Raw genomic sequence first — 16,403 nt, forward strand, 5'->3', positions numbered from 1 at the left:
TGAACATCTTTAAAGTTAAAGACCTTCTCAATTAAGTTCACTATGGTGTAGGATATACTTTTTAAAATATTGACTATAACACCTTATAGAGTTATAGCAATACATATCCAATATTTGTTTGTATAATTATTAAGGCAATATAAAAACACATGATTGTTAGGAACACATTCTTTGATTGAAAAGTATATTGAAAAATGTGTGTTGCTAACATTCATAAAGACATTGAATAATTGATTTGATAAAATTTAATCTCTACAAAAAATTAATAAATAAAATAATTTAAATAAAAGTTACTATAATATAAATAATTATAACATCAAACATTTATTCACCTGCACAAAAAATACACATTGACTTCCCTTAAATTTATTCGGTCCAAAATAATCCTGTAAATCAATTACAGTGACTTATTCTGGCAGTACATAACTATACTCCATAAGATAGGAAAATATAGGGAATTCCTTTTTCACAGCATGATGAAAAATGCCATCAAGTTACAATCACTTCCACAACAAGGCAAAATGAATCACGATTTACCAAGCTTTATTACTGCATCAAAATGACTAGTGTCCTCGAAGGAGTACATAATACCCATTGAAAAAACATCTAATTAGTGTAACTAATTAATTACAATTTTTAATTAGTGTAATTAACTAACAAACTTACAAATGTGTTTATGGAACTATCCGAAACAACTAAGAATAAAAATAGAAGGAAAAAAGAAGCTAAATAACCAAGAAAAGTAAGCATCCCGTGTAGGAAACTCGGTTGGTGAACTAAAAAACGCCGAAAAAGTTATAAAAACGAGGAATTGAATTCAAATCCGAGAAATTAATGAATTCTATTTGCTAGCTTTTTTTAGACAACATTGCACTACTACATGCCTTTGATCGAAGATGACTTATTCAAATTAATGAATTCATAGCAGGATAGATGAGTTTAAACAAAAGTGGGTGAAAACCATTATAATTTGAACATAATAGTTAAGACATTCTCTTCCTGTTACAACAGATAATAAAAGTGATAAAGGCTCCTTTCCCAAATTTGATGCTTATCAAGTATTCAAATGTTTTTTAACTGAAAAGCAGGCCAAACATTTCAGATTTTGCTGAAGTTAACTGTAGATGCTTATAAACTAATGAAACAATGTCAAAGAAGGATCATCCAACCATATATAATTGATATATTATTAAGTATATCTTATGCAACTACAAAAATATTCCTATTATACCCTTGTCAGGTAAAATGCGTACTTGAATCACTTAAAGAATTAGAAACTTTCATGGGCCCTTACACAAATAAGAGTACAGTTGTTAAAAAAACAAAGATATTTTGGGATAAATTTCTACAAACTATTTTAAAGAAATCCAAAAGAGGCATCAAGAAGATCATAAATGTCTAATAAACCTATTTTTTCCTTTCTTCTTATCATCCTGCCATCGACCATCTATAATGCATGATGTGCTTGAAATTGGGGTTGTGGTCCTGTCATTAAAACATGACCCATATTACATTAAAGAGAGAAGCATAAAAAATAAAAATAAAAATAAATAAAAAGAACAGAAACACAAAGGGAAAAAATGCATAGTTCTAAAAAAATGTAGCAACATTATGAAAAACAATAAAGAAATAGCTTCAACCTTAATGCGTACAAGCCAGTACTTCAAGTGACACAGTGATTGTGTTATGAAAAATTAGATTCTACTGCAATATCATTATCAGTTGAAAAATAAAATCATCCTAATTGCCTCCAAAATTAGTGTGGACTTACTTGAACTATGGTCTAAACAAAACTAAACCAAGAAAAATATCAAAAATTTGTAAAGGCATTTGTATGCTTAATATCTACATAGGTAACATAGTTTTAAAACATGGCAATACAGGATCGCTTAATTCATTCAATTAGAAATCAGTTATTTATTACTCACTCCAAAGCACCATTCACTAACTAGTAACAAAGGATGTTTGTTCACAATTATATGTTCAGCCAGTTTGATTGTTTATACAATACACACACATTATCTATAACAACGATTTGAAGTATATGAAATTAATATAAGTTTTTTTGGTTACAAAATTAATATAAGTTTGAAGAGTACTATTTCAAACTATATTTTTGTACAATAATAATCTAAAAACAGAACAAACTCAATCAATCAAGAGATTATTAAACATTTAACAATGGCTGATGGGTAATCATTCATTAATATAATAACCTAAGCCATAGTAAAAGAGTACTTACACCATCTAAGAGGAACTTACTTTCAAGAAGTCGAAATCAGACTTTCACCATAATCCTTAGCACAAAACCACATAAATTTATCCCCAAATATTTTTTGCTCCACTCTATTATCTCTCCAATTGTAGACAATTGCATGCTCTATTATCTCTCCAAAACCTGTTGGTTGTTTGCATGCCAATATTAGTGTGTGGTTACTCTCAGAAACACACAATGGAAACAGGAACAGTTCAGAATCATGTTTCAGCCAATCATTAATGTCATAATAATTTCGAAGACTTTTAATGTGAAGATTTTGGTAACTAATTTTAAGAAATTGAGTCCAAGACTCTTGAACTCCAAATTCCATCATCTTCCATAAAACAAAATGAGTTCCATTGAAACGATGAGAAAAACAAAGACAGTCCATCAACACAGTAACAGCAGGCTCAACAGGTGGCACTTCAACAAAACCCTGAGGTGGAAGCAACTTTCGATATGTCTCTGTACTGAGATCAAGAGAGACAATCACAAATTGGTCAATAGTAATATCCTTCTGTTCATATTCAGTCATATTTGGAATAGTCAACCAGTTGATAGTACCACTCACATGAACACCTGCGTTTACACAAGGATGACACTGTTCAAAAGAAACCACAGGAAAATTTTGAATATTTTTCCAAACATTATCACCCAAACTAAAAACATTCACAATTTTGCCGGATAACGAAACCACCTTATATGTATCAGTTGAAGAATCATAACCAAATGTTAACCGGTTGCGATAACCATACGAATATCCTAATATATCAGATAATGAATTGGTGGCTGGGTTCCAGAAACGGAGCCATTCATAAGGACGAGAATAACCAACCAAACATATCAATCCATTGCAAGAACCAACCAAATCAGAGCAACACATATCCAAGAATGGGTAACGAGGATATTTGGGAATAGCGGTTAACAGATTCTCTGGTAAACTACTTAGAGGGAAGAGTACAGCACTGCAATCGATAGTATATATCATGAGGTGAGTGTTCCGTGGAGATCGCTGAAGGTGCAATTTGGCGAAGGAAGGATTGGAGACGATGGTGTTCCATGATTTGCAAACACACTTGAGTTGCATTAGAGTTTTAACAGGAACAAAGGATAGGATTTCGACGATGAGGTCATCAAAGAGGACTACCGGCGACGTTGGAGAGTTCATCATGTACGGTTGTTGTTGAAATTGAAGTAGAGAGTCCAACCCTTATTGACGAAATTGGAACAAGAGTGTAGCTTCAAAAGCTTTTCATAAGAAGAATATATATATATATATATTACTAACTTTTTTTTTTTTTTTTATGAAAAGGGAAAAAAATCTTTTTTAAGTGCTGGTAAAAAAAAATTAGGTTTACGATCTTTTTAAATAAATACAAATAAATTATTATAATTAAACTTTAAGATCTATGTTTAAATCATAAATTTTTCTCAAATTTAATCATATTAATTTATAGCATATTAAAATTATTATAGTATCTTGTAAAAAAGAAGATATAGTTTTTCATGATTGGATTAAACAACTCCTTCTCTTTCTCATGTTCCCACGGTTTAATGTTTTTGCTTACCTCCCTTATTGGATTTTTCTTTCCACCTCATTAAGCTTGGTATGTGGTGATCATAATGCCTCACATGATCTTTTTCTTTTCCTTTAATTATGGATACGCTGTTATCATTTAAGATGGCTTTATTAGTAGTATCTTTTCTTATCCCATAATTATTGTATGATTTGTTACCACCCATTCTAATAGTAACCGACTCATCTTTTATTTTAGTAACTGATTTTGGAGCTTTTGTGGTAACCTTGCTTTTATTTTAGTAACTTTATTTTGAGGTTTTGTGTAACTTGTTCATCAAATAGGGTCTATTGTGTCAAATTATTTACATAATTTATTTATTTGTTATTCGTGAATTTAACATGAGTTCATTCAAATAGTTCATTAACGATTATAAATTTATTATTTATTAATAAATTAATAAAAATACATAATGATTATAATTTTATTATTATTAAATTATAAAATTAGTGTTTCTTCTCGAGGGAAGGAACCGTGATGACAGTTTGTCACAACTCAAAAACTCGTCAAAAACTGAATTTTATGTAACTACACACTAGCAGACGAACTCTTATTTTGCTACCGTTGAAGATGTTCTAATATGCTTTAATTAATTTTATATACTTTAACGACTAATTTAGAGAAAGAGTGACATTTTAAGGGTCACTTTAGGAGATTTACTCTTCATTTATATACACCAACAAACTAAATTTATTCTTGCAATCATATTCATCTTGTTGTCACATTTTAATATTTAAATTAATATAGACCCTAAACTTAATACAAAAATTGGTTTGAGTCTGATAATCACTCTCTATTTTATTATGGATCTCTTTGTGACTCATTCTAGCTTGAAATAAATTTAATGTAACACTTAATTTTTTGTGACATATCTTTATTTATGACTATAGTTACTTTTAATTACAGAGGAAATGTCACTTATTCTCGTTTAATATCGATTCATCTTAATTTAAAAACAAATATTCAAGTTCACCCAAACATCAATTCACCCTACGTATATGATTTCTTTTCTATTTCGATCTCTGAAGTTTTCTTTCCCAATTTCCTCTCAAATTTGCCCATTTCAATCTCTGAAATTTTTCTTGATTTCTTCATCATTTTTTCGATTCTGATTCTAGTTTAATTTATTGAACTTTTACTGATTATGGTTCCGATTTCTTCATCATTTTCTAGATTTCAGTTTGTTCAACATTTTATAGGTTTTTAATTTCAGTTTCTTCAATTGCATCCATCACCAATTATGTATGTTCATTTTTTAGGGATTCTTAATTTCTTATAATTTCTCTCAGAAAAACTAAAGCACTCTCTCAACGTCAACCAAAGTAATGACTCTAAGAACGAGTCTCGTTCACCCGCCACAAATATGATGTAGCTAAAATATCACTAAAATGGGGAGGTTTGAATAGGGATTTTGCTGTTTAAAAATGGTTTTTACGTGTTTTAAAAAGCTATCCTCTCTGAGAGGATGCGAACCCGATGATGGTAATTTAACCTTTGAATTTGAGCTGATTAAAAGAGATAGAAAATATAGAGAATGACGCACACACTTTTATACTGGTTCACCCAAGGAAGGCTACGTTCAGTCCTCACACACTTGTGAGATTTTACTAAAGATCAACTAATTAACCTCTCATAGAGGTTGATTACACTTTGTGTATTTTATAGCCTCACCAAGCTTACAATCTAGTTACTAACTAGTTTCAACTATTTCCAAGTGAATCTCACGTAGAAATTACAAAGTGATATGAGTTTAATTGTTTCTCTCTTCTTAAACACTTTCTAAAATGATATTTCAAAGATCTAATGAAGGATTATAGAATGTATAAAGAGAGGATGGAAATTTCTCTTGATAGCTTTAAGATATTTGATCTTTTTATGCAATGTTGTTGTGTATTAATGATGAAGAGCATACTGCCTTTTATAGAGACTTTGAGATTACCTTTCCAAGTGGCAAATGCTTTTATGACCGTTGGGCTCTTCAATCAAAAAGTCCAAGGTCTTTCGTCTTATTTACGAAACTGTCATCCAGCTGTCCTTGGACTAATGCAGTCCATCCTCTTGCATGAGGTTCAGAATTCCTAGGAACTTGGACATGTGTTGTCCTTTTCTTTTTCCTTTCTTTAAGACATGTAAAAGCTAATATTTGTCTTATTAGCTACTGCCTTTCTGTAGTTTATGGTGGGTCATTTTCAGCATGTGAGAAAGATATGTTGGGTCGCTTTCAATGATGTTGGGTTGCTTTCAATGATGTTGGGTTGCTTTCAAAGATGTTGACCATAAACCCATCCTAGTATAATCCGTCCTCGTACCTATTCTTTTGCCTTATGACTTTTTTATTTTAAAAGCTTTATTTATTTATTCTTTAATATTGTTTTGCCTTCACTTAATGAATAAAAAAATGTGTTTAAGTGAGGATGAATATTATGTAGTTTTGAAGTTTCATCCTCTTGTGAGGTCATCCTCACGAATTCCAATCCTCCAGATTGGAATCAGATTTTTCTCCTTTTTATCTTAATGATTAATAACCTGTTTTCTTATATGAAATCACTCAAAAGCACATATTAGTCATTAACCACAATCATAATCTTTTAAATAATTTGGTTATCATTAAAACCATTTGAGAGAGATTTTATCTCAACAATATCCCCCTTTTTGATGATGACAAAATTATTTAGATTATGATTTTTTGTAATATGTAAGGAAGAATACAAATGTTCCAACAATTTAAACATAATAAGAAAACATTAACAACATCAAAACATATGACAAAAAAGTTTCACATAATTTGACTCCCCCTTAATGAAATCAGCACAAAAAGTAGTAAAACATAGTAGAGTTATGCAGAAGAGATGTATTGTCAGATGATGATTAGGATGAAGAGTCAAGAACATAGGATGGTTGGGTCGGTATCACAGGAGGACGATCATCAGCAGCAATAGAAAGAACCAAATGTTTGGTGACCCATTCAAGAATGAGGCCAAACTGAGCAATGGTGTTTTGGAAGTGAGAGAAATTGGCAAGCAATTTATTTTGATCCTTCTAAATGGTTGTTAGTAGCTTCAATTGCTTGTTGTTTTGTTTTCCTGCTGGACTTTGATTCTTGGGGTTCATCCTTTACACACACACTTTTTTTGTGCGAGCTTCCAGCCTTATCTTTTGAAGAGTTATCAAATGTTATAGCAAAAAAAGAATCAAAAGAGCTAAAATGCCAAGGAACCTCTGGAAGAGGTTGGGATTGTTTTTCTAATAATGGGACAGAAGTAAATGGTGCATTTTTTAGAGAAAGATGAGCATAGTTCAAACTTACTTGAGTTGGATTGGATGATATGTCAGCATGCATGTTCTCAGGAGGGCTCTTTGAAGATGGGTGGTCATAAGATATATTCATATCAAAGTATAGGTCTTCACCATCCTCTGTACGTGGTAGAGGATCTTCTTCAAAGGCATCCCCAACTGAAAGAACGACATCATGAGTTGAGGGAATTTTGTTGAGTAGTGGAGATTGAGGAAGAGTGGAGTCAGCCGAGTCAAACAAATGAGTGGGAGTGCGAGCAATAGGAAGAGATGGTGGAGAAACAGTAACTTGAGGAGGTTGATCCATGGTAGGTGAAGGTTGATGTTTCTCAATTTTATATGAAAAAGATATTTGGATTTTGTATCATTTATTTTGAGACTGAAAAATAAATTGTGTAAAATGCAGCATTTATAAGATATGAAGCAGCAGGGTGGTTGAAAAAAATGGTTGGACTTGTTGCAGCTAAAGATTTACCAGCAGAGCCTTCTGAGGAAGAGTTTAGACTTAGTTTGAGGAGTGGGATCATTCTTTGTAATGTTCTTAACAAGGTTCAACCTAGTGTTATATCTAAGGTCGATTTGGATGCTCTTGATTTTATTTACTCTATGTAACCTGGTGTCGTAAAGAGTTCAATTTTAGGAAACGGACTAAAGACATATGTATTCAATATTTAAATTCTCTCTTAAAAAAATTTAGGTTCGCTGGCGATGCTACAGGGCTTCCTCATATTATAAGAGGCTGAAGAAAGGTTCAATTCTGACACAATGCTGATGTAGAGGGCGTGTAGCAAGAAAAGAACTTAGGAACCTAAAAATGGTAAGTTCCAAACTTAGGAACCTGATATATAAAAATTAAGCTGCTTCTATATGACTCATCAATTAATGTTTAAGCAGCCTCATTTTTTTTTATTCCTGATTTTTGTGTTTCTCTCTACTCTTAGTTGATATCTATTTCCATTTGCTTTAGGTTGCAAGAGAAACTGACGCACTTAAAGAGGTAAAGGATAAGGAAGAATAAAATTGAACAAATGGGGGAAATAAGGAAGAATAAAAGGTCAATTTGTCAAAGCATTCTCTTACTTTTTGAAATCCCTAAAGAACTATATCGAATTTTGCAGACCAATCTAGATGAATCCAAAGCACAAGAGATAGCAAAACTGCAGAATCCCTGCAAGAGTTGTAGAGCAAAGTTGATGAAACCAATGTCATGCTTGTACGAGAGAGTGAAAATAAATTTATAGAATAAGCACCTCATATTATTAAAAACACTCAGGTTATCGTTGAACACACACATAAGATCGAATCTCTAATAGTAGTAGTTGAGAGTTTATAGGTAACATTTTCAAATGCCATTTGCCTACTTTAGGGATATCTCTTTGGATCTGCAGTTGAAACTACAACAACAACAGTTACCTTGTCCCAACATCGCTAATATGCACTGCAAACTAGAGAGCTCATGCGAGTCATTTAAGGTTTAGCATAAAGCCAACTTACTATTTTGGTTGGATTTGAATTCCATATTCCATTTTATTTACTTTCTATATTTATAATGAAAACGTTTTGGAGTATTTACAAAATATTTTGTTTAGAAAGATGATTATTGTTCTGTATGAAATTAGTTTGTAGTTTATCACAATAAATATTAAGAAACTTATTCTAGCTTCAATTGAAAGTTTATTGAAACTTTTAGAGCAAAATAACTATTTATTGTATGTTTTAATAGAATAAGTGTTTTGCTTTCTACGTGGTAAGTGTATTTGAATTAGAAAAAGGAACTTCAAGATTAGTTATAAATTATAAACCTTTAAACAAAACTTTAAAATGGATTTGGTATCCAATACCAAATAAAAAAGATTGAATTAGTAGATTGCTTAATTAAGCTATATTTTCAAAATTTGATTTAAAATCTAGTTATTATAAAAATAGTTGAAAAAGATAAGTATAAAACTGACTATTTTTATTGTTCCTTTTAGACATTATAAATGGAATGTTATGCGGTTAGGATTAAAAAAAATGCATCTAGTGAATTTTAAAATATAATAAATAAAATATTTAATAATTACTCTCAATTTACAATAGTATACTTTCAATTTATCAACATTTTGAGCATTTAAATAAAAATTTTGAAATTATTAAAGAAAATAGATTATTATTATCTAAAAGAAAAATGAAATTATTTTAAACTAAAATCGAGTATTTAGGATTGAAGAAACTATTGTCCCAATTAGTAGAGCAATTGAATTCGCAGAAAAAATTTCAAATGAAATTAAAGATAAAATCAAATTCTAAAGATTTTTAGGATGTATTAATTTTGTTGAAGATTTTATTCATAATCTTAGGATTATATATGCCATTTTGTTTAAAAGATTAAGGAAAAATCCACAAAAATGAGATTAGAGTATAGAAGGTTCGTCTTAATGTTTTTGAAGGTCATATTTTTTATCTAAAAAATTGGGCTTCTAATAAAACATAAAATTTTAAAAATTATAAGTTATTTCCAAATATTATATTTTTAAGGAATAAAATACAAAAAAGTTAAACTATTTTATTTAAATTTATCAAAATAAGTAAATTGTAAATAACACCATCAAGCTAATACTAACCTTCTTGCTATTTAAAAAGAGTCATTCTTCTAATAATTTTGGAAGCAAGTTCACCAATCAAGTCTTCATATTTTATTGTCTCCAAAAGATCATTCTCAATTGCTATAATGCTAATTCATTAAGTCTTTCTAAAGAATCCCTCATTTTAGAATCAAAAACATCTCAATTTCTTAGACAAATACATCAAACAAATGTTCAAATAGGTTTGTTTGCTCTACATCATCTTCATTATCAAATGAATTATTCAAATTAAAATCATCACAATGAACATTCTCAACATTTTCAACATCATCATAATCATTATCAACGTCATCAAGAATTTCAACATCGACATTATCAACATATTGATTTTCAACGAAAATTAATGGTTCTTTTATAAATAAAAAATGACCAAGAGCTCCTGCTTGGTATTGAGTTAAATCTTAAGCTTTTTCTTTTTCTTATGTTACTCATATTCATAATCATATTTTCTAATATTATGAGGCATAGTAAAAAAATCTAGAACTTCTCAAAATTGTGTTAGCTAATGATCAATTATGCAACGTTTACCAACAAATAATCTATTAGTACCATTGTAAATCACAAACCAATAATGAGTTCCTAAAATTTAAAACTCTAACATCAGATTAAATCCAAATAGATAATGAGTTCCTAAAATCAATAAATCAACCATTTCAAACAAATTGAGTTCTTAAATCAGTAAATCACAAAACTTGAACATAAAAAATACCTTAACATCAAGATTCTAACATTTAGACTTTGGTCGCGGCATCTGATATGTTTTGAAAATGGATATTTATTTTAGACATAAAGTGTAAATATAAAATTTTAGAGTAATTAGTATACAAAATTAAGGATATAAATATAATTTTTCAAAGTTTAGATATACTTTTAAGAAAATTGGGATTAGGAAGTCATGTGCCAATGTTTTGGTTGCATGGGGTTATGGTAGGCCCTGATAGTATGACCCACAACAGTTGTTTTCTTATCTGAATTTCCTATAGATTTATAAGTAGCAACCATTGTCATATGTTGTATAACATCTAACACTTATTGCTCACTAGCTCCATCGATTTTCCATTATACTATAGCATCTCAAGACTAACTATTTTCTATAAAATTAGATTTTTCTTTAAATTGTATCAGCAGAAGATAATAATTTTTAGTAGTAGATTTTGAATTATTTTACTTTATCTTATTTAATTGACTTTCTATTTCGTTATTTACGATTTATTTTAATATTTTTTCTTTTATCTTTATGATAACTATGATATCCCCGTAAGTAAAAATAAAAAATTAACTATGATATGCCTTATAGTTTACAGACGTAATTTTATAAGAAATATTTCAGTTATTGTTTTTGTTTTCAATTTTAAATATTGCAATGAAATGAGAAGCTTGAGTTTTATTAATGCTTTGTTTGGTAAAAATAATTTATAAGTTAGTTGTTATATGAAAATTTAATTGATAGTCGAAAAATTAGTCTATTAAAATTAAAATGTTCGATAAATTTAGTTGTTATAAATATAAAATGATAAACAATAACATAACTATTTAATATTTAATATATTTTATTTTGAATGTACTGAAAATATTTTAAAAATATCTGAATTTCCGAGCAAAATCCCTTCCTTTCTTGTCCTCTCTCATGTTTGCTCTCTCTCTTTTTTGTTTATGAATTTGAAGGGAAAAAAATAATGAATAAATCTTGTAACAAATACAATTCAAAAATTGAGTAAAAAAATACAATTTCAAACTCTCAAAAAAATGTTCAATTACAAATAATTAATTGGACTGTGCCCGGTAAAAGGGCAAAAAATCTTATTGAAAAAATATAACAATAATGTTAATCAAATTACTTTATTTGATAAAAGATCATAACAACAAATAACATGAGTGAACCGTGAGTGGAGTAGTTATATAATAAAAATAATAAAATTAAAATAATAAAGTTATAAATGAAAGAAAGTCAAAAAATCTATAAATTATAAATTCAAATGTTATTAACATCTCAAAAAAGCTATAAATTCATGTGAAAAGCTTGTTAACCAAACTTATCTAATTTGATCACACAAGCTTTTATCTTTGGAAAAAGAAAAATCCTTCACAAAAACACTCAGTTTCTATTTTTATTTTTGAAAAAGCAAATGTTATTTTAATGATGATAGTAATTGTTAGAATATGTTTTGGATGGAAAATATATGACATATTTATCACTCAACTTCTTACCTCATCTTATATGTCCTCTCAAAAACAAATTAGATCCTCTCATCGCGTTTTTCTCTGCATTTCTCTCAACATAAAATTCTAACCTTTTATATTAATCTAATGGTAGAAAAGATAAAAGACAAATATTGAAAAAAAATCACTGGAACAAAATCTCAAGATGTAATTAATTATGCCGAATATAAAAAAATCAAATGTTGACAAAAATAATAAAATGGAATAATAAAAATCAACAAAACTTTTTAACTGCAAAAAAAGTTAACAAAACTTTTGTATCAAAAGATCAACTAACCATTTTTCTCAATAAATCAACGAACCTAAATAACCTTATGTGCACTGTGCGTGAATAATATATTCATTCTTAGCACTATGTGTGCATAATATATTCCTACTTAATAATAATTTAACAATATCGTCCTTAAATCCAAATCCTCACGTTTTATTCTCAATTCGAATCTAGGACCTCATTGTTGTGTTATTTAATTACGGTAGAATTGACCATCTCTTTTAAAATTAAAAAATAATAATAATTTAATAATACTATACTCAAAATAATAATCATAAAGTTTAAATATATTTTTTTTCTTACAATTATAATATTTTTTTATTTTAATTATCATAAATTTTTTTATTTGATTTACATCTCTGCAAATACAAATTTATTTTAAAATATCCCCTCCGTCCAACTTCTCTTAAAAAAAGTTCTAATACCATTAAGCTTTTTTCATAAAAAATTAAAAATTTTGATTGTTTTTTTGAAATAAGGGCCAAAATTGAGAACCCCTCTTCATATTCTACTGTCTCCCTCATCAGATTTTCATCTCTTTTCTCTTCCTCTTTTCACCTTCACGGGAGAAAGTCAAACGTCACTACGAATGTGTCTGTGTTGTTCTCTAATTCACAAAGACGCGAGCTCGCACCCTCTTCTCATTTTTTTTCCCACTTGCTAGCTCCATTCTTCTTGTATCCAGATCGCAATCTTTGGTCGTTTTAGAACCAATCCAATGGTCGAGAGTTGCGTTATAAGTTATGCGTTTTGTGGTTGCATGTTGGATATGAGATGTAGGTAAGAAAGAAAGTTTGAAACTTTTGACATATAATTCATGAAATTGAGAAGTGATTTTGTAGCAATGTCTGTTTTGTTGGGACTAAAATAATATAATCGTACAAACAACTTTTTGTTTGAATACTAGAGGGAGACAATAGAAATTAGAGTTCTCAATTTTAGTCCCTTTCAAACAATAATCATCATACTTTTAATTTTTAATTTTTAATTTTTAATTTTTAATTTTTAATTTTTAATTTTTAATTTTTAATTTTTAATTTTTAATTTTTAATTTTTAATTTTTAATTTTTAATTTTTAATTTTTAATTTTTAATTTTTAATTTTTAATTTTTAATTTTTAATTTTTAATTTTTAATTTTTAATTTTTAATTTTTAATTTTTAATTTTTAATTTTTAATTTTTAATTTTTAACTTTTAATTTTTTTTTATTTTTTATTTTTTTATTTTTAATTTCTAATTTTTTTTTAGTTTTTATTAAAAATATAAATAAATAAATAAATAAATAAACTTAACAATGTTATAATTTTTTTAACCGAATTTGGAATGATGAACAATTTTAAAAGGAATCTATAATTGCATGGATGTAAATCAAACAAAAAAACTTAATAATAACCTAAAAAATAACAAATACCAAAGACATATTTAAACCTAATAATAATAATAATAATAATAATAATAATAATAATAATAATAATAATAATAATAAATAAATAAATAAATAAATAAATAAATAAAAATTTAATTTATACATACTGGGTAAAAAGTTTTTAACACCGTCAATCACTTCTCTTAAATCATTGATAATATTTAATTTTTGTCATAACTACTTATAAAATTACTCACATAATTAGTCGTGATTTTTCGACTGTGTAAAACTTTTTATCATATATATACAAACTAAACTCTAATAATAATAGTTTAACAATGTATAAAATAAAGTACTTTTGACATAACAAAAGAAAAATACAGCACTTTTTTTAAAAAATAAATAAAATAAGTAATATCTTTGTTAAAAACGATAATATACAATATATCATCATAGGATTCAATGTATTTTGCGACAATGTTTATTCCAAATATTTTCATTTTATATTTTTTTTTGAAAGACGCGTATATTCCAATTTGGTTCATATAGAGTTTTGCAAATTAATAAGAAAAAAATTGAAAAAAATATTAATTGGATGAGAAAGATATATAGTCCGAGAAGAAACACAAAATGGTGGACATAGTGCATTCTTTGCATGAATGACATTGTGTTTTTTTTTTTCACTAACTTTCTCTATTTGATAGTATTTTGTTACGGTGTTTTTGTAGCTGCCAGCTCTTTGGAGATGAACTTATTCAACTTATATCTATGTCTGGGTTTGTATGTTCAATTATTCAGAAGGTATACAAAATAAATGGTAGCCAAAGGAAAAGGCTACTTCTATGATTGATAATAACGAAAAGATCTGCATTAGTTAATGTCTCACGTTCACCTTTGTGCTGGTTAATGGTAGATACTAGTTAGTAATTAGGAACTTATGATTTGTAGAATAGCTATTTTGCAAAAAGAATTGTCATGTAGATTTTAAATTTTGAAATGCTTGATGTTGTCTAAACTGATTTAAGTTTAATTCCTCACCAAAGTATATCCTTCAAATTGCACATCTTATAATTTGAAATGCACTCCTTTTACAATTTCATTGCTGAATGGGATTTTCTTTTTGTTTCTATAAAAAAGAATAGATGAATGTATGGATCAGAACAGCAAATTTATAATGCAAGAACACCGACGTCTAACTATTGCCTTATGATGTATCCATATGAAGTGAAATATTAAGGTCGAACTGAACTAACCAACGAAAATGATGTATCCAAAAGTTTTGATCAACCTCATCTTGAACAACTCAACTTCCATAGGTTGCCATGTCGCTCTCAATCTCCTTGCACTTAATGATGTTGGATTTGATCTTTATGTAATCAAAATAATAGCCTCTAATTCTTTGTTGACCTGATTCCTCGAAGATAATATGTTTAAATCGCAAAACAACTTCAAAATATCGGCACATAGTGGTGGTATTTGTAACTAAATGTTTAAACTCTTCCAATAGTTGTGGATTCTTCAGCCAGGCCAAGATCTCTGCCACAAAAGAGCTAAATGTTTAAACTCGTGAGGAATGCACATAAAGAATTGAATCTGAATAAGAATAAATATTACCAAACACCTTACTTGAATGCTTAGGCAATGAACATTGGGAAAAATATGTTGGGTCTTAAAAAGGAGAAAGCAGACTTTTCTTAGCCCCTTCTCATAGATTTTGGTTCTTCTGTTAAGGGCATACAATACATGTGTCTTCTCAGAGCAAGGACAAAAGATATTTTTGGTTGATATTGTAATATTTGAATTTGAGAGAAATTTAACATGATGAAAGTAACTGAATCTAGTAAAATGATGTTCAGTTCATTGAGTGGTTCTATCACAGTAATCATATCATATTCATACCACCTATTACAATTAGGCTTGTCTGACAAGGTAGAGCACAAGGTAAAAGATATTAAGCAAAAATACATATACTATTACTACTGTATTCATCCGTCAAGCATAACCAATGTGTCTTTGTTACAATTGGTAACTCAGAGAAGGGGAATTAGGGATAGAATAGAAGAATGCTATTAAGAATCAAGGTGTTTCTGAATTGAATGTATTATTTCGCAATGAAGAACATGTTACAAGCTTAGAGAAGAAAATTCCTGATTCCCTATGAATCAGTCCAACCAATTCTACTTCTTCCCTCACCCCCCTCTAACTGCTCCTAACAGATTGCTATTTATAGTAATCTGTTTTGGCTCCAATTTCTAACAGAATGACAGCTAAGCTCAAAAGAAAACTAACTAACTAACATTCTTTTTATTCCTTCTCACATATACATTCCAAAACCTATTTTTATTCGTATCAATACCCCCCCTAAAAGAATGACCTTGTCCTCAAGGGGAAAAGTTGGAAATAGTTCCTGCAATTTAGCTGCACTCTCCCAAGTACTTTCATAAGTAGGTAGATTCTTCCAAAGGACCAAAACTTCCACTAATCCTTGTTGATCTTCACGCCAGTTTATTACTTGGAGTTCATACTCTTCATTCAACATAGGAGGGAGAGGTTGGGGCTTCTGATGGGGCTGTAAGGCTTTTTTCAAAAGAGAGACATGGAAAACTGGGTGAATTTTAGAATGAGAAGGTAGTAGGAGTTTTTAGGCTACTGGACCGACTTTAGATAGCACCTGACAAGGACCATAGAACCTTGCAGCCAGTTTAGCATAGGGTCTTGAGGCTAAGGATTTGATTTTGTAAGGTTGTAATTTCAAATAGACCCAATCCCCTTCTGAAAATTCCACCAATCTCAT

General features: G+C 28.9%; 1 protein-coding gene and 1 long non-coding RNA gene across 3 annotated transcripts; both read right to left on the reverse strand.

Moving 5' to 3' along the window:
* Positions 1 to 1,158: 1,158 nt before the first annotated feature.
* LOC101496720 (F-box/kelch-repeat protein At3g23880-like) lies at positions 1,159 to 3,503 on the reverse strand. Of its 2 annotated transcripts, none has more exons than XM_027332550.2 (2): positions 2,263 to 3,503; positions 1,159 to 1,485 (listed from the first exon to the last, which is right to left on the reverse strand). In XM_027332550.2, the coding sequence occupies exon 1, from the start codon at positions 3,426 to 3,428 to the stop codon at positions 2,265 to 2,267; it is 1,164 nt and encodes a 387-aa protein (XP_027188351.1). In that variant the 5' UTR covers positions 3,429 to 3,503; the 3' UTR covers positions 1,159 to 1,485; positions 2,263 to 2,264. The 2 variants fall into 2 exon arrangements, with proteins under 2 accessions (XP_027188351.1, XP_004491717.1); XM_004491660.4 differs by having other exon boundaries at positions 2,243 to 3,503.
* Positions 3,504 to 14,862: 11,359 nt separating this feature from the next.
* LOC101497361 (uncharacterized) lies at positions 14,863 to 16,397 on the reverse strand. Its single transcript, XR_012162161.1, has 2 exons — positions 15,236 to 16,397; positions 14,863 to 15,145 (listed from the first exon to the last, which is right to left on the reverse strand). It is a non-coding gene; the product is annotated as an uncharacterized lncRNA (long non-coding RNA).
* Positions 16,398 to 16,403: the final 6 nt, after the last annotated feature.

This window comes from Cicer arietinum, chromosome 3 (genome assembly GCF_000331145.2).
Source record: "Cicer arietinum cultivar CDC Frontier isolate Library 1 chromosome 3, Cicar.CDCFrontier_v2.0, whole genome shotgun sequence".
In the NCBI taxonomy this organism is placed as follows: Eukaryota; Viridiplantae; Streptophyta; class Magnoliopsida; order Fabales; family Fabaceae; genus Cicer; species Cicer arietinum.

Bases quoted from the DNA above. Each gene is read 5' to 3' on its own strand.
- LOC101496720 (XM_027332550.2), bottom strand. From the start codon at position 3,428: ATGATGAACTCTCCAACGTCGCCGGTAGTCCTCTTTGATGACCTCATC.